At 42.7% G+C, this 21,691-nt stretch overlaps 1 protein-coding gene across 2 annotated transcripts in view; it reads right to left on the minus strand.

Annotated features, from left to right (window-relative positions):
- The window catches only part of LOC110533613 (delta-sarcoglycan), a 271,937-nt gene that overhangs the window by 19,586 nt on the left and 230,660 nt on the right, over positions 1-21,691 (minus strand). For both annotated transcript variants that reach the window (XM_021618006.3, XM_021618007.3), the window contains exon 6: positions 508-580. In XM_021618006.3, the coding sequence (XP_021473681.1) occupies positions 508-580 (73 nt within the window). The remainder of the gene's footprint in view (positions 1-507; positions 581-21,691) is intronic.

The following is a 21,691-nucleotide window of genomic DNA, read 5'->3' on the forward strand; positions in this document are numbered from 1 at the left end:
ACTGTATTATTTGCTACAAGGGTAAAATGTATCTATCTACCTGTGAGTGGAGCCTATCTTCTGTTTCTAAACTATTAAAAACGATACTGTGATTTTAGTTGACTACAAAAAAGGTATGTTTATACTGTATGCTAGCATATAGGTGGGGACTCACATATCATTCTCTACCCCATTAAGAAGGAAAACTGAACCAAAAGGAAGATTTTGATGCTGTGCCTTAGCACAAGCAAATAACCTTAGTCTGATGACAGGACACACCTGCAGTATAGGCCCTGTCAGCAGAACATCTACAGAAATCTTTAAAACACCACTTATCTGGCTGGAATATATAGTAATGGTTGTCAGTGGCAGTATGCATAGGGTTAGTGAATCATTTAAAAGGAAATAATCCACTCACACCCTCCCTCACCACACACCAAGGTTTACACCGTACCCAAACCTGGCCTTGTGTGTGCATGTATATTATGTGTGTGCATCAGGGTGGATTCAAAGAGAAACTTATCTTACCGTAGCTCTTTGAAGGGCTCGGCCCTGACGTGTGGCGTCTCCACAGAGTTGGTGAATACGGCTCCCTCGGCACCTGTAATCACAGAACTACAACATTAGCCAGGAGACCTCCTCTCTCTGCCAGCCGTCGGCCCGTCGCTCAATACCACACTGTGATGCCAAATCAATGGACATAATCTCTAAAGCTACAGATCTATATGGGCCGCCATGGCCGCCACATCCCACAAGGTCTCACCTATGCCACAGAGTTAATTTAGGCTCTGAGCTACTGTAGTCCCACCCTATGCTATTGAATAACCTTTACATTGGGGTGCTGCTAGTGGATCGATGGCCTCACTAAATGTGTTTCAAAGCACTTTGTGGCACGGCAGGGACTCCAAAACACCTCTAAAAGTTTAGCCTCTAAAAGTTATCCTATTCAAAAACGAATAAGGGGAGTATTTTCAATAACAGCGACAGGGTGATGGTTGGGTACCTGAATACTTGAGAATATTTACAGGGACGTTATTCCTTTAAGGATTTTCTTGAATTACAGCTCTCAGCTCTTCAATCGGAAAGCAGCAAGGGAAAATATACAAAAAGAAGTACTCCCTCAGCTATGTGGGACATTCGGAAAGTATTCAAACCCCTTGAATTTTTCCAGATTTTGTTATGTTACAGCCTTCTTCTAAAATTGATTAAGTTACACGTTTTCCTCATCAATAGACACACAATGACAAAGTGAAAACAGGTTTTAGAAAAGTTTGAAAATGTATAAGAACAATTATTTTGAATACCGTATTGACATAAGTATTCAGAACCTTTGTTATGAGAATCGAAATTGAGCTCAGGTGTATCTTGTTTTCATTGATCATCCTTGAAATGTTTCTACAACTTGATTGGAGTCAACCTGTGGTAATATAAGGTCCCACAGTTGAGAGTGCATGTCAGAGCAAAAACCAGGCCATGAGGTCGAAGGAATTGGGGAAGGGAAGGGTCTAGGGAAGGGTACCAAAACATTTCTGCAGCATTGAAGGTCCAAAAGAACACAGTGACCTCCATCATTCTTAAATGAAACAAGATTGGAAACACAAAGACTCTTCCTAGAGCTGGCCCCCTGGCCAAACTGAGCAATCTGGGGAGAAGGGCCTTGGTCAGGGAGGTGGCCAAAACCCAACGGTCACTCTTACAGGGCTCCAGAGTTCCTCTGTTGAGATGGGAGAACCTTCCAGAAGGACAACCATCTCTGCAGCACTCCACCAATCAGGCCTTTATGGTAGAGTATCCAGATGGAAGCCACTCTTCAGAAATGGGCACATAACAGACTGCTTTGAGTTTTCCAAAAGGCAACTAATGGACACAGACCATGAGAAACAAGATCCTCTGGTCTGAAGAAATCAATATTGAACCCTTTGGTGTGAATGCCAAGTGTCACGTCTGGAGGAAACCTGGCACCATCCCAACGCTGAAGCATGGTGGTGGTGGCATCATGCTGTGGGGATGTTTTTCAGTGGCAGGGAATGGGAGACTAGTCAGGATCGAGGGAAAGATGAACAGAACAAACTACAGAGAGATACTTCATGAAAACCTGCTCCAGAGCGCTCAGGACCTCAGACTGGGGCAAAGTTTCACCTTCCAGCAGGACAACGACCCTGTGCACAAAGCAAAGACAATGCAGGAGTGGCTTCGGGACAAGTCTCTCAATGTCCTTCAGTGGCCCAGCCAGTGCCCGGACTTGAATCCGATCGAACATCTCTAGAGACACCTGAAAATAGCTGTGCAGGGATGCTCCCCATCCAACCTGATAGAGCTTGAGAGGATCTGCAGATAAGAATGGGAAAATGTCCCCAAATACACATGTGCCACGCTTGTAGTGTCATACCCAAGAAGACTCGAGGCTGTAATCACTGCCAAAGTTTCTTCAACAAAGTAAAGGGTCTGAATACTGAATACTTTTTATGGGGCATTGTGTGTAGATTGATGGGGGGAAAAAAGAGTTACATTTTAGAACAAGGCTTTAACGTAACACAATGTGGAAAAAGTCAAGGGGTCAAGATAAAAAAAAAAAAAGTCAAGATAACTTGATGGTCAATTCCAGGTGGAAGCGCTTTTGTTCTACTGATGTAAATGTAATGGCAACAGCACAGCAGCGTTGGTCTTCCTGTATGTATCCCAAAGGCCTCTTGGGCATATGTACAGTAGGCTTGGCAGGGGGTTTGTTTTACTCTGACAGCTCTGCTGCTAGGAGTCACACCTCTTCAGCAGAGATGAAGGGAATGGCTATAAGACTGTGTAACTGGACTTCTGGGCTGTAAAATGACCCAGAAAGTTTCTTCAAGCTATGTTTTTTTGTTTTTGCATTTTCTGTTTGTCTAGCTTCCCCTTTTAGGGGGTTTAGGTCAGGGTTCTTATTCACCACTCAGTGACACATCTATTTGTCAAAAAGGTAATAATATAAACATTATTTGATAAAATGTTTTTGTAAGGAAGCAAACATTGAAACAGCAGGCAGGTGTTGCAGGTAATGCAATCAGAGTTGCATGAAACAGATGAATATGAAAAGTATTATTAGTGAAGTCAATATGGAGATAACGCAGGCCACATGGAATACAGTATACATTGTAATTGAATATTGTCAGATGAACTTTGTTTGAACTCCCACAGGGATGAGGGTCCATTAAGAGACTCTAAACAGGAGACAGTACTCTATCGGACCATTCATGTGAGGTTTTTATTGTAATGTAAACTAGATAGGTGCAGTGAAAGGTGTTGTTTTCTGGGTCAGTCATAGTAGTACGACACCCCTGGAGCAAATTAGGGTTAAGGGCTTTACTCAAGGACACATCAACAGACTTTCACCTTATCAGCTCAGGTATTTGAACCATTGACCTTTCAGTTACTGGCCCAATGCTCTAAGCACTAGGCTACCTGCAGCCAGTGGTGTAATTTATTTAAGTAAAAATACTTGAAAGTACTACTTAAGTAGATTTTAGGGGTATCTATACTTAACTTTACTATTTATATTTAAGACAACTTTTACTTCACTACATTCCTAAAGAGAATTATGTACTTTTTACACCCTTCCACCCAAAAGTACTCGTTACATTTTGAATGCTTAGCAGGACAGAAAAAATGCCTAATTCACACAATTATCAAGAAAACATCCCTGGTCTTCCCTACTGCCCCTGATCTGGCAGACTCACTAAACACATGCTTCGTTTGTGAATGATGTCTGAGTGTTGGAGCATGCCCCTGGCTATATGTTGTGACGGCCCTGAATTTTTCTGAACCGTCTCAGTGCTTCTCATTCGAATAGGGCGCTTTCCCTTTAATTCCCAATTAAATAGCCAGCATCAGCTGTGCAAAAGTGGGGTTGTGATGGGTTCAACCCTAAGTTCCCGAGAAGCTTCTCTATTCCGTTTGTTTTGTAGCCTAATAGGGTTTACACAGGATCGGATCTACTCTTTGCGTCCGTGGACTACACCTCTCTGTTCTTCGTGGCCTTTGCTGGAGATCTGTTGGCGGATTGGATTGTCTGACTGACTACAACCTTTTTGTATACGGTATTTCATTTGTTTTGATGTGATGTATATTGTGATGATTTATGTAGTTAGTTGTAGTTGAGGACTTAGTAAGAGTTGATACGCTTTATAGCTGTGTGGTACAATAATTGTTATATTGATTGTATGATAATACTGGGTTTATGCTACACTGAATGAACTGACAAACATTGCTTGACAAAAGTCACTTGAGTTCCCTGAACTCCTTTACCGGGCTGGACTCTTTTCAGGCCCGAGGTACAGGACATTTCTGGAGGAACCAGAACTCATTGTGATGTTATTATACAGTGCCTTGCGAAAGTATTCGCCCCCCTGGAACTTTGCAACCTTTTGCCACATTTCAGGCTTCAAACATAAAGATATAAAACTGTATTTTTTTGTGAAGAATCAACAACAAGTGGGACACAATCATGAAGTGGAACGACATTTATTGGATATTTCAAACTTTTTAACAAATCAAAAACTGAAAAATTGGGCGTGCAAAATTATACAGCCCCTTTACTTTCAGTGCAGCAAACTCTCTCCAGAAGTTCAGTGAGGATCTCTGAATGATCCAATGTTGACCTAAATGACTAATGATGATAAATACAATCCACCTGTGTGTAATCAAGTCTCCGTATAAATGCACCTGCACTGTGATAGTCTCAGAGGTCCGTTAAAAGCGCAGAGAGCATTATGAAGAACAAGGAACACACCAGGCAGGTCCGAGATACTGTTGTGAAGAAGTTTAAAGCCGGATTTGGATACAAAAAGATTTCCCAAGCTTTAAACATCCCAAGGAGCACTGTGCAAGCGGTAATATTGAAATGGAAGGAGTATCAGACCACTGCAAATCTACCAAGACCTGGCCGTCCCTCTAAACTTTCAGCTCATACAAGGAGAAGACTGATCAGAGATGCAGCCAAGAGGCCCATAATCACTCTGGATGAACTGCAGAGATCTACAGCTGAGGTGGGAGACTCTGTCCATAGGACAACAATCAGTCGTATATTGCACAAATCTGGCCTTTATGGAAGAGTGGCAAGAAGAAAGTAATTTCTTAAAGATATCCATAAAAAGTGTCGTTTAAAGTTTGCCACAAGCCACCTGGGAGACACACCAAACATGTGGAAGAAGGTGCTCTGGTCAGATGAAACCAAAATTGAACTTTTTGGCAACAATGCAAAACGTTATGTTTGGCGTAAAAGCAACACAGCTGAACACACCATCCCCACTGTCAAACATGGTGGTGGCAGCATCATGGTTTGGGCCTGCTTTTCTTCAGCAGGGACAGGGAAGATGGTTAAAATTGATGGGAAGATGGATGGAGCCAAATACAGGACCATTCTGGAAGAAAACCTGATGGAGTCTGCAAAAGACCTGAGACTGGGACGGAGATTTGTCTTCCAACAAGACAATGATCCAAAACATAAAGCAAAATCTACAATGGAATGGTTCAAAAATAAACATATCCAGGTGTTAGAATGGCCAAGTCAAAGTCCAGACCTGAATCCAATCGAGAATCTGTGGAAAGAACTAAAAACTGCTGTTCACAAATGCTCTCCATCCAACCTCACTGAGCTCGAGCTGTTTTGCAAGGAGGAATGGGAAAAAATGTCAGTCTCTCTATGTGCAAAACTGATAGAGACATACCCCAAGCGACTTACAGCTGTAATCGCAGCAAAAGGTGGCGCTACAAAGTATTAACTTAAGGGGGCTGAATAATTTTGCACGCCCAATTTTTCAGTTTTTGATTTGTTAAAAAAGTTTGAAATATCCAATAAATGTCGTTCCACTTCATGATTGTGTCCCACTTGTTGTTGATTCTTCACAAAAAAGTACAGTTTTATATCCTTATGTTTGAAGCCTGAAATGTGGCAAAAGGTCGCAAAGTTCCAGGGGGCCGAATACTTTCGCAAGGCACTGTATATGTGTGTGTAATCATTGATGTTGCTAATACAACCTGCGCAAAAGAATATAGTTGTTTTTGAAGCTCTTTCCAATGTTTTAAGGGTTTATGGAAAGTGTATTTCCATCCTGACTTTTACATAAGTCCTTTGTATTGGTGTAGACGTAATGTACCAGATGGGACTCATTCCCTCCCAAACCAAAAGGAGAAACCAATGTTTTCTCTGGGCACAACCTACCCGGCACCCCTATAAATAATAACCTCAAGTCAAAACCGTTACAACGTAAATAAGAAAATGATGCCGTCTGGTTTGCTTAATTTAAAGAACTTGAAATTATACTTTTAAAATCAAATCAAAATGTAATGGTCACATACACATGGTTAGCAGATGTTAATACGAGTGTTGCGAAGTGCTTGTGCTTCTAGTTCCGACCATGCAGTCATATCAAACAAGTAATCTAACAATTTCACAACAACTACCTTTATACACAAGTGTAAAGGAATGAATAAGAATATGTACACATATGGATGAGCGACGGCCGAATGACATAGGCAAGATGAAGTAGATGGTATAGAGTACAGTATATACATATGAGATGAGTAATGTAGGGTTTGTAAACATTATATAAAGTGGTATTGTTTAAAGTGACTAGTGATACATCTATTACATCCCATTTTTAATTATTAAAAAACGTAGTCAACAGGCAGTGGCTCGGGTGGTTGTTGTTTTTTTATCTTTTTGGCCTTCCTGTGACATCAGGTGCTGTAGGTGTCCTGGAGGGCAGGTAGTTTGGCCCCGGTGATGCGTTGTGCAGACCTCACTACCCTCTGGAGAGCCTTACGATTGTGGGCGGAGCAGTTGCCGTACCAGGCTGTAAAGGTTTGTGAGTGTTTTTGGTGACAAGCCAAATTTCTTCAGCCTCCTGGAGGTTGAAGAGGCGCTGTTGCGCCTTCTTCACCACGCTGTCTGTGTGGGTGGACCATTTTAGTTTGTCCGTGATGTGTTCGCCGAGGAATTTAAAACTTTCCACCTTCTCCACTACTGTCCTGTCGATGTGGATAGGGGAGTGCCCCCTCTGCTGTTTCCTGAAGTCCACGATCATCTCCTTTGTTTTGTTGACGTTGAGTGTGATGTTATTTTCCTGACACCACACTCCGAGGGCCCTCACCTTCTCCCTGTAGGCCGTCTTGTCGTTGTTGGTAATCAAGCCTACCACTGTAGTGTCGTTTGCAAACTTGATGATTAAGTTGGAGGCGTGCATGACCATGCAGTCATGGGTGAACAGGGAGTACTGGAGAGGGCTGAGAACGCACCCTTGTGGGGCCCCAGTGTTGAGGATCAGCGGGGTGGAGATGTTGCTTCCTAGGGTCTCAAGCTTAATTACGAGTTTGAAGGGTTCTATGGTGTTAAATGCTGATCGATGAACAGCATTTTTACATAGGTATTCCTCTTGTCCAGATGGGTTAGGGCAATGTGCAGTGTGATTGCGAATGCGTCGTCTGTGGACCTATTGGGGCGGTAAGCAAATTGGAGTGGGTCTAGGGTGTCAGGTAGGGTGGAGGTGATATGATCCTTGACTAGTTTCTCAATGCACTTCATGATGACGGAAGCAGCCTGACCAGAATACCGCTCTGTCTGCCTCTTCTGCAGCAACATTGTTTTGGGTCGCCTACTGGGATCTGATCCATTATCCTGGGTGGTGCTACAAACAGAGGATCCACTTTGGAAAATCGTATTACTTGCCGTAATGTTGGTAAGTTGACGTTGCTCTTATAGCCAATAGTTCTTCCCGGCTGTATGTAATAACACTTAACATTTCCTGGGGTAACGGTGTAAGAAATAATACATGAAAAAACTAAATTCTGCATAGTTTCCTAAGAATGCAAACCTTTTGATACCTAAGTATATTTTAGCAATTACATGTACTTTTGATGCTTACAGTACGTACATTTAAAAAAAAAATACTTTTAGACTGTTACTCAAGTATTTTACAGGGTGACTTTCACTTTTACTTGAGTAATTTTCTATTAAGGTATCTTTACTTTTACTCAAGTATGACAATTGGGTACTTTTCCACCAATGCTTGCAACCCATATGCATCAACTGTCTCTAGTGGCAGTTATACACTGTAGGCTGTTGTATATGTACATGTATTTACCAACAGACTACTGAGACTATGACAGATAAGAGACATATCACAATCCCCAAACCCCAAAAGCCTGTCACAAGTCACCCAACGACACAGACCAGAAAAAAAACATGCATATTTCTACACTGTAACAAGGAGCTCTTCGTATAAATAACCAGGCCTCACAGTCAAGACATTACCTTTTGCTCAGATGGTCTGGAAAAGAGTCATGATGCAGCTTTTATGAGGATTTTTATTTTATTTTTTATTAAACTAGGCAAGTCAGTTATTAAGAACAAATTATTATTTACAATGACGGCCTAGGAACAGTGGGTTAACTGCCTTATTCAGGGGCAGAATGACAGATATTTACCTGGTCAGCTCGGGGACTCGATTTCGCAACCTTTTGGTTACTGGCCCAACTCTTTAACCACTAGGCTGTCTGCCGATTATCATAGTATGGAGAGAAAGATGGCCAGTATAGAGTGCCAGCTTAATGGTCAAAATGAACAATTTGGACTGTTTTTATTTAACAATGCTGAAAGAGAACTCAGCCCCCTGCCTGAAAGAGAAGACCATTCAAACTTGCCACCCATATCCATGAAAAGCAATAGAGGCTGTCCATATGTAATGTCAGTTTTCACAGAGTACATGGGTGTGTGATGAGCTGTCAAGACAGCAGTATTTCAGAATACCATAGTGTCAAAGCAACATTTTGAAATATCATTATTTGAGGGGCCTCTTTTGCCATAAACTCACACAAACTCACACATAAGTACCGTCTCTTCAAGCTCGTTTCGTTATATGAATTCATACAGTCTGAGGGGCATAACCCAGAATGGTTTGGCTTAATGCATAACACAGCATTAAGGTGAAGAGTAAAAACCCAGAAAATCTGTTCTAAATTACCAGTGCAGTATATCAGAGAACACAACATCAGTTCCTCATTCTGTCACTGCAGAGCCCAGTCAGTCTTCTCTCAAACACTGCTACCACCCCGCTAGCCACAGTCCATAGACAAGTTGATAGATTCTAATTAGAGCCCATTAGAGAGAAAGTAATACAGTTACTCAGTGTTGACAGACTGCAGCTGTAGTCAGATCTAGACCAGGAAACAGAAAAAACAACCATTCATTGTGTAGAGAATTATTGTACCATCTAAACCGCTGTGAAATATACACTGCTCAAAAAAATAAAGGGAACACTTAAACAACACAATGTAACTCCAAGTCAATCACACTTCTGTGAAATCAAACTGTCCACTTAGGAAGCAACACTGATTGACAATAAATTTCACATGCTGTTGTGCAAATGGAATAGACAACAGGTGGAAATTATAGGCATTTAGCAAGACACCCCCAATAAAAGGAGTGGTTCTGCAGGTGGGGACCACAGACCACTTCTCAGTTCCTATGCTTCCTGGCTGATGTTTTGGTCACTTTTGAATGCTGGCGGTGCTTCCACTCTAGTGGTAGCATGAGACGGAGTCTACAACCCACACAAGTGGCTCAGGTAGTGCAGCTCATCCAGGATGGCACATCAATGCGAGATGTGGCAAGAAAGTTTGCTGTGTCTGTCAGCGTAGTGTCCAGAGCATGGAGGCGCTACCAGGAGACAGGCCAGTACATCAGGAGACGTGGAGGAGGCCGTAGGAGGGCAACAACCCAGCAGCAGGACCGCTACCTCCGCCTTTGTGCAAGGAGGAGCAGGAGGAGCACTGCCAGAGCCCTGCAAAATGACCTCCAGCAGGCCACAAATGTGCATGTGTCTGCTCAAACGGTCAGAAAGAGACTCCATGAGGGTGGTATGAGGGCCCGATGTCCACAGGTGGGGGTTGTGCTTACAGCCCAACACCATGCAGGACGTTTGGCATTTTCCAGAGAACACCTTCACAGATGAAAGCAGGTTCACACTGAGCACATGTTACAGTCTGGAGACGCCATGGAGAACGTTCTGCTGCCTGCAACATCCTCCAGCATGACCGGTATGGTGGTGGGTCAGTCATGGTGTGGGGTGGGAGTTCTTTGGGGGGCCACACAGCCCTCCATGTACTCGCCAGAGGTAGCCTGACTGCCATTAGGTACCGAGATGAGATCCTCAGACCCCCTGTGAGACCATATGCTGGTGCGGTTGGCCCTGGGTTACTCCTAATGCAAGACAATGCTAGACCTCATGTGGCAGGAGTGTGTCAGCAGTTCCTGCAAGAGGAAGGCATTGATGCTATGGACTGGCCCGCCCGATCCCCAGACCTGAAGGCAATTGAGCACATCTGGGACATCATGTCTCGCTCCATTGCACCACAGGCTGTCCAGGAGTTGGCGGATGTTTTAGTCCAGGTCTGGGAGGAGATCCCTCAGGAGACCATCCTCCACCTCATCAGGAGCATGCCCAGGCGTTGTAGGGAGGTCATACAGGCACGTGGAGGCCACACACACTACTGAGCCTCATTTTGACTTGTTTTAAGGACATTACATCAACGTTGGATCAGCCTGTAGTGTGGTTTTCCACTTTAATTTTGAGTGTGACTCCAAATCCAGACCTCCATGGGTTGATAAATTAGATTTCCATTGATCATTTTTGTGTGATTTTGTTGTCAGCACATTCAACTATGTAAAGAAAAAAGTATTTAATAAGAATATTTCATTCATTCAGATCTAGGATGTGTTATTTTAGTGTTCCCTTTATTTTTTGAGCAGTGTATTATCGATTATATATTTTTAAAACTACCTGAGGATTGATTCAAAAAAATGTGTGACATGTTTCTGTGGACATTACGGATACTATTTGGAATTTTCGTCTGCGATGTCGTGACCTCTCGAGCCTGTGGATTTCTGAACATAACGCGCCAAACAAATGGAGGTATTTTGGATATAAAAATAATCTTTATGGAACAAAAGGAACATTTTATTGTGTAACTGGGAGTCTCGTGAGTGCAAACATCCGAAGATCATCAAAGGTAAGCGATTTAATCTCTTGCTTTTCTGACTTTCGTGACCAATCTACTTGGCTGCTAGTGTTTGTAATATTTTGTCTACTGATAGAGGTGTTCTTACATAAACGCTTGTTATGCTTTCGCCGAAATGCTGTATTGAAATCTGACACGCCAGGTGGATTAACAACAAGCTAAACTGTGTTTTGCTATATTGCACATTTTTTTTTTAAATTTAATATTTTTAGTAATTTAATTTGAATTTGGCGCACTGCAATTCAGCGGGTGTTGATGAAAATGATCCCGCTAAAGGGATGGGTGCGTCAAGGAGTTAACACTTTTTGGTTACTACATGATTCCATATCTGTTATGTGATAGTGTTGATGTCTTCACTATTATTCTACAATGTAGAAAATAATAAAAAATAAAGAAGAACCCTTGAATTATTAGGTGTTTCCAAACTTTTGGCTGGTACTGTATGTCTGGATCAACAACATCACCTCTCACTGGGAGGTCTGGTCCACACCGACTGTGCTATATAACCTATTTAGAAACAAGCCTCTGTCTTTGTCGTCCTTTGCCCATACACTCTTCTTCATCACCTTCCTCTATCCCACCACCAGTTGCTATAGTAGCTATTAAGTGAATGTTTATGAGGCCTCCAAACACTAGTGCTATATCCTGCTGCATGCTTCATAAAGCGCTGATTGATCAGCAGGAGACTAGCGGACCAGGGGAGTTGGAGGAGACGTAATGGAAGCACATTGACAAAATAATTTCAGGGGGGACAATAAAACAAAATGGCTTTATCGATATTTCACTCAATCTGTTTATGGATGTTTATGGCCAGTGCATTACAGGATGTCACCGGGAGAGTCGGCCCAGTCCGGTTCCCAATGGAGAGTTTAGTGAGAGAGCAAGTGTGTGTCTGTTTGTGCAAACATTTGTGCGCATGTGTGTGCCTATGTATGAAAATCGACTAAAGTTCACAAGGTGATGTGTAAATGAAAGTTAGAAGATATTGATCAAGTGGTTCCCATAGGCAGGCTATTGATTCAAGGACATGCATACTACAACTAAGCTCTGATTGTACTGCAGTGGTTAAGAAAGGAGGGAAAATAACAGTTACCGTTCGATCATAGGCAGCACTGTCTCCTATGTTGAACCCCATTCTGTTACCAGATATATATATATATACACACACACACAGTGGGGAGAACAAGTATTTGATACACTGCCGATTTTGCAGGTTTTCCTTCTTACAAAGCATGTAGAGGTCTGTAATTCTTATCATAGGTACACTTCAACTGTGAGAGACGGAATCTAAAACAAAAATCCAGAAAATCACATTGTATGATTTTTAAGTAATTAATTTGCATTTTATTGCATGACATAAGTATTTGCTCACCTACCAACCAGTAAGAATTCCGGCTCTCACAGACCTGTTAGTTTTTTTAAAAAGAATCCCTCCTGTTCTCCACTCATTACCTGTATTAACTGCACCTGTTTGAACTCGTTGACACCTGTCCACACACTCAATCAAACAGACTCCAACGTCTCCACAATGGCCAAGACCAGAGAGCTGTGTAAGGACATCAGGGATAAAATTGTAGACCTGCACAAGGCTGGGATGGGCTACAGGACAATAGGCAAGCAGCTTGGTGAGAAGGCAACAACTGTTGGCGCAATTATTAGAAAATGGAAGAAGTTCAAGATGACGGTCAATTACCCTCGGTCTGGGGCTCCATGCAAGAGCTCATGGTCATGAGGAAGGTGAGGGATCAGCCCAGAACTACACGGCAGGACCTTGTCAATGACCTGAAGAGAGCTGGGACCACAATCTCAAAGGAAACCATTAGTAACACACTATGCCGTCATGGAAAATAATCCTGCAGCGCACGCAAGGTCCCCCTGCTCAAGCCAGCGCATGTCCAGGCCCGTCTGAAGTTTGCCAATGACCATCTGGATGATCCAGAGGAGGAATGGGAGAAGGTCATGTGGTCTGATGAGATAAAAATAGAGCTTTTTGGTCTAAACTCCACTCGCCGTGTTTGGAGGAAGAAGAAGGATGAGTACAACCCCAAGAACACCATCCCAAACGTGAAGCATGGAGGTGGAAACATCATTCTTTGGGGATGCTTTTCTGCAAAGGGGACAGGACGACTGCACCGTATTGAGGGGAGGATGGATGGGCCATGTATCGCGAGATCTTGGCCAACAACCTCCTTCCCTCAGTAAGAGCATTGAAGATGGGTCGTGGCTGTGTCTTCCAGCATGACAACGACCCGAAACACACAGCCAGGGCAACTAAGGAGTGGCTCCGTAAGAAGCATCTCAAGGTCCTGGAGTGCTCTAGCCAGTCTCCAGACCTGAACCCAATAGAGCATCTTTGGAGGGAGCTGAAAGTCCGTCTTGTCCAGCGACAGCCCCGAAACCTGAAGGATCTGGAGAAGGTCTGTATGGATGAGTGGAACAAAATCCCTGCTGCAGTGTGTGCAAACCTGGTAAAGAACTACAAGAAATGTATTACCTTTATAATTGCAAACAAAGGTTTCTGTACCAAATATTAAGTTCTGCTTTTCTGATGTATCAAATACTTATGTCATGCAATAAAATGCAAATTAATTACTTAAAAATCATACAATGTGATTTTCTGGATTTTTGTTTTAGATTCCGTCTCTCACAGTTGAAGTGTACCTATGATAAGAATTACAGACTTCTACATGCTTTGTACGTAGGAAAACCTGCAAAATTGGCAGCGTATCTGTTAAGGGAATTTTTATCAATAATGACTAATTATGTATACATTTCAATCAGGACTGACTAATCAGAATACTATTATGTTACTGTATATGTACTAATCAGCATACTATTGTGTTACTGTATATGTATGAATTTTCTTTTTAATCCTAGTACTGAATATAATGTGTGTAAATATAATCAAGAATTAGAACAATGACGGTCTGTTCCTTGGTAGAAATGAATGAACTATATCTTCAGACTGGCTAGAATGCTTATCTACACAGGAAGACCTTGGCTCAGTCATAAATCATATTAAATTGTTAGGGAGACGATGTGGGAAGGCTTGAGATACTGAATTAGTACCAGGGTGGGAGAAGAGACGGGACAGTTCGAAAAATAATGACGTCATTTTCAGTTTATAACCTGTGGTAAACTGTATCGTGTTCAGCACTCTCGTGAATAAAAGCTGCTATTTGACTTTAAGACTGGGCTCTGTCCATTTTTATAAAATAAGGGTCATACAAATCCTTATGAATTGACAGTGTTTAATTTTAATTGGGTGTTAAAACATAGAGGAATTAAATTCCTGCAACAGTATCAAATACTTGTTCTCCCCACTGTATATCTAGATATGGGGAATATTAAACGTTCAGTATTACAGTGCCCATATTAGGACTGCATCACGTTATCTTGCTCTCTAAATAAGGGTGTGAAAGTGAAGACACAGTGAGGTATGCCTTAAATCTGCAATATGTAACTCTATGTAAATTCATATAGAAATGTGCGTTATAGATCTGTCATTCTCATTGAAAGCAAGTTTCAGAAGCAATAGATCTGTTTTTACATGTGCTTTTTTTATGCTTCCCGTTCTTAAGTTTAGTTTTTGCATATTTTACTTTCAGTTTTGTACACCAGCTTCAAACAGCTGAAAATACTATATTTTTGGTTATGGAAAATATACTGCTCAAAAAAATAAAGGGAACACTAAAATAACACATCCAAGATCTGAATGAATGAAATATTCTTATTAAATACTTTTTTCTTTACATAGTTGAATGTGCTGACAACAAATCATACAAAAATTATCAATGGAAATCAAATTTATCAACCCATGGAGGTCTGGATTTGGAGTCACACTCAAAATTGAAGTGGAAAACCACACTACAGGCTGATCCAACTTTAATGTAATGTCCTTAAAACAAGTCAAAATGAGGCTCAGTAGTGTGTGTGGCCTCCACGTGCCTGTATGACCTCCCTACAACGCCTGGGCATGCTCCTGATGAGGTGGCGGATGGTCTCCTGAGGGATCTCCTCCCAGACCTGGACTAAAGCATCCGCCAACTCCTGGACAGTCTGTGGTGCAACGTGGCGTTGGTGGATGGAGCGAGACATGATGTCCCAGATGTGCTCAATTGGATTCAGGTCTGGGGAACGGGCGGGCCTGTCTATAGCATCAATGCCTTCCTCTTGCAGGAACTGCTGACACACTCCAGCCACATGAGGTCTAGCATTGTCTTGCATTAGGAGTAACCCAGGGCCAACCGCACCAGCATATGTTCTCACAAGGTGTCTGAGGATCTCATCTCGGTACCTAATGGCAGTCAGGCTACCTCTGGCGATCACATGGAGGGCTGTGCGGCCACCTAAAGAAATGCCACCCCACACCATGACTGACCCACCGCCAAACCGGTCATGCTGGAGGATGTTGCAGGCAGCAGAACGTTCTCCACGGCGTCTCCAGACTGTCACGTCTGTCACGTGCTCAGTGTGAACCTGCTTTAATCTGTGAAGGGCACAGGGCGCCAGTGGCGAATTTGTCAATCTTGGTGTTCTCTGGCAAATGCCAAACATCCTGCACGGTGTTGGGCTGTAAGCACAACCCCCACCTGTGGACGTCGGGCCCTCATTCCACCCTCATGGAGTCTGTTTCTGACCATTTGAGGAGACACATGCACATTTGTAGCCTGCTGGAGGTCATTTTGCAGGGCTCTGGCAGTGCTCCTCCTTCTCCTCCTTGCACAAAGGCAGAGGTAGCGGTCCTGCTGCTGGGTTGTTGCCCTCCTACGGCCTCCTCCACGTCTCCTGATGTACTGGCCTGTCTCCTGGTAGCGCCTCCATGCTCTGGACACTACGCTGACAGACACAGCAAACTTTCTTGCATTGATGTGCATTCTGGATGAGCTGCACTACCTGAGCCACTTGTGTGGGTTGTAGACTCCGTCTCATGCTACCACTAGAGTGGAAGCACCGCCAGCATTCAAAAGTGACCAAAACATCAGCCAGGAAGCATAGGAACTGAGAAGTGGTCTGTGGTCCCCACCTGCAGAACCACTCCTTTTATTGGGGGTGTCTTGCTAAATGCCTATAATTTCCACCTGTTGTCTATTCCATTTGCACAACAGCATGTGACATTTATTGTCAATCAGTGTTGCTTCCTAAGTGGACAGTTTGATTTCACAGAAGTGTGATTGACTTGGAGTTACATTGTGTTGTTTAAGTGTTCCCTTTATTTTTTTGAGCAGTGTATATCAACCGGGACTGTCGCTTTTTCAATAGGAGAGGGAGAGACAATGGCTGCCCCACTCTGTTGCGCAAGAAAAACTCTGCGAACACCCAGCTATCCACTGACGCAATGTTATCTTTCTCGCTCATTTTTCAAAATAAAAGCCTGAAACTATGTCTAAAGACTGACATCTTGAGGAAGCCATAGGAGAAGGAATCTGGTTGATATCCCTTTAAATGGAGGCAAGGCATCCAATGGAACTGAGAGCTTTCAGGAAAAACAGCACTTCTTGGTTTTATTTTCCTCAGGTTTTCGCGTGCAATATCAGTTCCGTTATACTCACAGACAATATTTTGACAGTTTTGGAAACTTTAGAGTGTTTTCTATCCTAATCTGACAATGATATGCATATTCTAGTTTCTGGGCCTGAAAAATAGGCCATTTCAAATGGGTACTTTTTTTTGCCAAAAATGAAAATCCTACACTCAAGAAGTTAAACTTTCAGGATAAGGTAAGACCCAGATGCAGACCATGTCGAAGTAACAATGTTCATAACAGCAACAGGGGCAAAGGTACAGGACGGCAGGCAGGCTCAGGGTCAGGGGCAGGCACAGTGGTCAGGCGGGCGGGCTCAGGATCAGGACAGGCAAGGGTCAAAACCAGGAGGATGAGAAAAGAGAGACTGGGGAAAAAGCAGGAGCTGATACAAAAACGCTGGTTGACTTGACAAACAAGACAGACTGGCAACAGACAAACAGAGAACACCGGTATAAATACACAGGGGATAATGGAGAAGAAGGGCAACACCTGGAGGGGGTGGGGACAATCAAAAATATAGGTGAAACAAATCAGGGTGTGACATAAACAAATAAATATATTTTCTACTTGAAATTCTTCAAAGTAGCCACCCTTTGCCTTGATGACAGCGTTGCACATTCTTGGCATTCTCTCAACCAGTCGATTGGAATGCATTTCAATCAACAGGTGTGCCTTGTTAAAAGTTAATTTGTGGAATTTATTTCCTTCTTAATGCGTTTGAGCCAATCAGTTGTGTTGTGACAAGGTAGGGGTTGTATATAGAAGATAGCCCTATTTGGTAAAATACCAATACCAACTCAAATAAGTAAAGAGAAATGACAGTCATCAATACTTTAAGACATGGAGGTCAGTCAATGCGGAACATTTTGCAAATGAGCAGTTGCAAAGACCATCAAGAGCTATGATGTATCTGGCTCTCATGAGGACCGCCACAGGAAAGGAAGACCCAGAGTTAACTCTGCTGCAGAGGGTAAGTTCATTCAAGTTACCAGCTTCAGAATTTGCAGCCCAAATAAAAACAGATACATCTCAACATCAACAGTTCAGAGGACAGAAACCACTACTAAAGGACATCAATAATAAGAAGAGACTTGCTTGGGCCAAGAAACACAAGCAAATTTTAGACCAAAGTTGATATTTTTGGTTCCAACCGTCATGTCATTGTGAGACGCTGAGTAGGTGAACGTATGATCTCCGCATGTGTGGTTCCCACTGTGAAGCATGGAGGAGGAGATGTGATGGTGTGGGGGTGCTTTTCTGGTGACACTGTCTGTGATTTATTTAGAATTCAAGGTGCACTTAAACCAGCATGGTTACCACAGCATTCTGCAGCAATATGCCATCCCATCTGGTTTGAGCTTAGTGGGACTATCATTTGTTTTTCAACAGGACAATGACCCAAAACACACCTCCAGACTGTAAGGGCTATTTGACCAAGAAGGAGAGTGAGGGAGTGCTGCATCAGATGACCTGGCCTCCACAATCACCTGACCTCAACCCAATTGAGATGGTTTGGGAGGAGTTAGACTGCAGAGTGAAGGAAAAGCAGCCAACAAATGCTCAGCATATGTGGGAACTCCTTCAAAACACTTGGAAAAGCATTCCAGATGAAGCTGGTTGAGAGAATGCCAAGAGTGATCAAAGTTGTCACCAAGGCAAAGGGTGGCTACTTTGAAAAATGTAAAATTTGTTTTACACTTTTTGGTTTTGGTTACTACATATGTGTTATTTCATGGTCTTCACTATTATTCTAAAATGTAGAAAATAGTCAAATAAAGAAACCCCTTGAATGAATAGGTGTGTCCAAACTTTTGACTGTTACAGTATCCGTACGCATTACGGCTGCACACACATATTACAGTACATGGGTCTTCTTGCAGGATCTAACTGGGATAGCACGGCTGCTGAGCTGATATCTGGAGGTCCTGCTGTATTTACACTAGAATGTTCAAAGGCATTCCTTATACGATAGAAGACCTGTATCTAAACATGGGATCGAGGAATGTTTAAATTGCCTTTAGCTATCGGGATTGCATAGATGTGTATCAGAAAAAATGTAAAAGCTGATTGACAAAGTGTTGAGACAGTGTAATATGTAATGTAGACCAAATTGTACATGAAGTATACAATTCTAATGAGAGGGATATTACTCTGGGAGCTAAACAGAGTCTCCCTCACACTACCCTGAGGTGGCTGCTACCGAACAACAACACACCAGCTATTTGTCTCCAATTAATGGAAGCGTCATTGTAGCATCTTTAAATAGGATTCCAGCCACAGTACTCCGGAAGAGAACTCCAGGTGGCCGAATGCAGTAAATGCAGTAAAATTGGAACTATCTATCTGCCTTGGGTGCAGTGCCATTTAGCAGCTGAATTGCATACATTTTTATCCAAAGACCCGGTGGACCTTTTATAGTGAAAGTGGCTATTGCTCCTGGAACAAAAGTGTACTTGAGTGTTGGGGAGAAGGAGGTTCTTGGACGTGATGTACAGTTGAAGAGTGCTCCAGGGATCCTCAGTGGTACAGTAGACTGCAGATTATAATGAAATGCATTTTGCATCAGCCTCCTCTTGCAATAGGTCAGAGAGGAGTGGGATGGGTGCATTAGTGGCAGGGGTGTGGAGGACAAGAGTGTACACTGCATCGATAACGAGGCTCAACAGGGACTGAGGAGTATACATTAAACAGTGGGACATACAGTGCCTTGCGAAAGTATTCGGCCCCCTGGAACTTTGCGACCTTTTGCCACATTTCAGGCTTCAAACATAAAGATATGAAACTGTACTTTTTTCTGAAGAATCAACAACAAGTGGGACACAATCATGAAGTGGAACGACATTTATTGGATATTTCAAACTTTTTTAACAAATCAAAAACTGAAAAATTGGGCGTGCAAAATTATTCAGCCCCCTTAAGTTAATACTTTGTAGCGCCACCTTTTGCTGCGATTACAGCTGTAAGTCGCTTGGGGTATGTCTCTATCAGTTTTGCACATAGAGAGACTGACATTTTTTCCCATTCCTCCTTGCAAAACAGCTCGAGCTCAGTGAGGTTGGATGGAGAGCATTTGTGAACAGCAGTTTTTAGTTCTTTCCACAGATTCTCGATTGGATTCAGGTCTGGACTTTGACTTGGCCATTCTAACACCTGGATATGTTTATTTTTGAACCATTCCATTGTAGATTTTGCTTTATGTTTTGGATCATTGTCTTGTTGGAAGACAAATCTCCGTCCCAGTCTCAGGTCTTTTGCAGACTCCATCAGGTTTTCTTCCAGAATGGTCCTGTATTTGGCCATTTTAACCATCTTCCCTGTCCCTGCTGAAGAAAAGCAGGCCCAAACCATGATGCTGCCACCACCATGTTTGACAGTGGGGATGGTGTGTTCAGCTGTGTTGCTTTTACGCCAAACATAACGTTTTGCATTGTTGCCAAAAAGTTCAATTTTGGTTTCATCTGACCAGAGCACCTTCTTCCACATGTTTGGTGTGTCTCCCAGGTGGCTTGTGGCAAACTTTAAACAACACTTTTTATGGATATCTTTAAGAAATGACTTTCTTCTTGCCACTCTTCCATAAAGGCCAGATTTGTGCAATATACGACTGATTGTTGTCCTATGGACAGAGTCTCCCACCTCAGCTGTAGATCTCTGCAGTTCATCCAGAGTGATCATGGGCCTCTTGGCTGCATCTCTGATCAGTGTTCTCCTTGTATGAGCTGAAAGTTTAGAGGGACGGCCAGGTCTTGGTAGATTTGCAGTGGTCTGATACTCCTTCCATTTCAATATTACCGCTTGCACAGTGCTCCTTGGGATGTTTAAAGCTTGGGAAATCTTTTTGTATCCAAATCCGGCTTTAAACTTCTTCACAACAGTATCTCGGACCTGCCTGGTGTGTTCCTTGTTCTTCATAATGCTCTCTGCGCTTTTAACGGACCTCTGAGACTATCACAGTGCAGGTGCATTTATACGGAGACTTGATTACACACAGGTGGATTGTATTTATCATCATTAGTCATTTAGGTCAACATTGGATCATTCAGAGATCCTCACTGAACTTCTGGAGAGAGTTTGCTGCACTGAAAGTAAAGGGGCTGAATAATTTTGCACGCCCAATTTTTCAGTTTTTGATTTGTTAAAAAAGTTTGAAATATCCAATAAATGTCGTTCCACTTCATGATTGTGTCCCACTTGTTGTTGATTCTTCACAAAAAAATACAGTTTTATATCTTTATGTTTGAAGCCTGAAATGTGGCAAAAGGTCGCAAAGTTCCAGGGGGCCGAATACTTCCGCAAGGCACTGTAGTTTGTAAAAGCAAGAAGTCAAGTATTTCTAAGTACACTAACGCAAATGATGTGAAATATATGTCTAATACACCAGAACATATTTAGTTTGTAGCTGATTACTTTGAATGCACAACTGCAAGTAAATGTAGGCCCATAGGTTATCTACATGTATTTTCACTATGCATGTCTCCTTCCATTTTTCTATGTACTTATACTGTACCCTTTGAACTACTCTACTATCATCTGGTCGTCCGGTTTATAGGTACAAACTGCAGTGATCACACCTGGAGCAGGCGCCTGGTACAGGTAGAGGGGACGGGTTAACAGAACAGTGTGGCGCCGATAGCATCGTCCTCTGCTACCAGGCCATTTGTCACCCCAGCAACATGGAGCCATACATGGAGCTATGGAACTCATAACTGTGCTGTGTGGATAAACAAGCTCACTCTGGAACAGTGTGATCACACTATTGAGTGTATGTTTGTACGTGTCGAGAGGGTTTGCGGGTGTGTGTGTAGTGGGCTGTGGATGTATGTGTGTGGTTTGGTGTGTGTGTGTGTGTGTGTGTGTCCTTGACCAGACCTTCAGAGGATTGTTACCCAGAAATAATTTGATATTGAGATAAAAACGGCTGCGTTGGACCTTTTAAAGATACTCAGCTGCAGGCTTACATTTTAGACCGTTACCAGAGCCATCCATGTTCACAGATACCATTAGTTATTATGGATCAGTGGTGGATGCAGTTGGATAATATTGCTATTGGAGACAAGGTGTACACCTAGAGCATCCTCCCTCTCACATAGCCTTGACAGGGATTATATATCCGAAAGATGAAAAGAAACACATTAT

The sequence above is a fragment of the Oncorhynchus mykiss genome, chromosome 10, assembly GCF_057628025.1.
Source record: "Oncorhynchus mykiss isolate SJ-2025 chromosome 10, ASM5762802v1, whole genome shotgun sequence".
NCBI classification, from domain to species: Eukaryota; Metazoa; Chordata; class Actinopteri; order Salmoniformes; family Salmonidae; genus Oncorhynchus; species Oncorhynchus mykiss.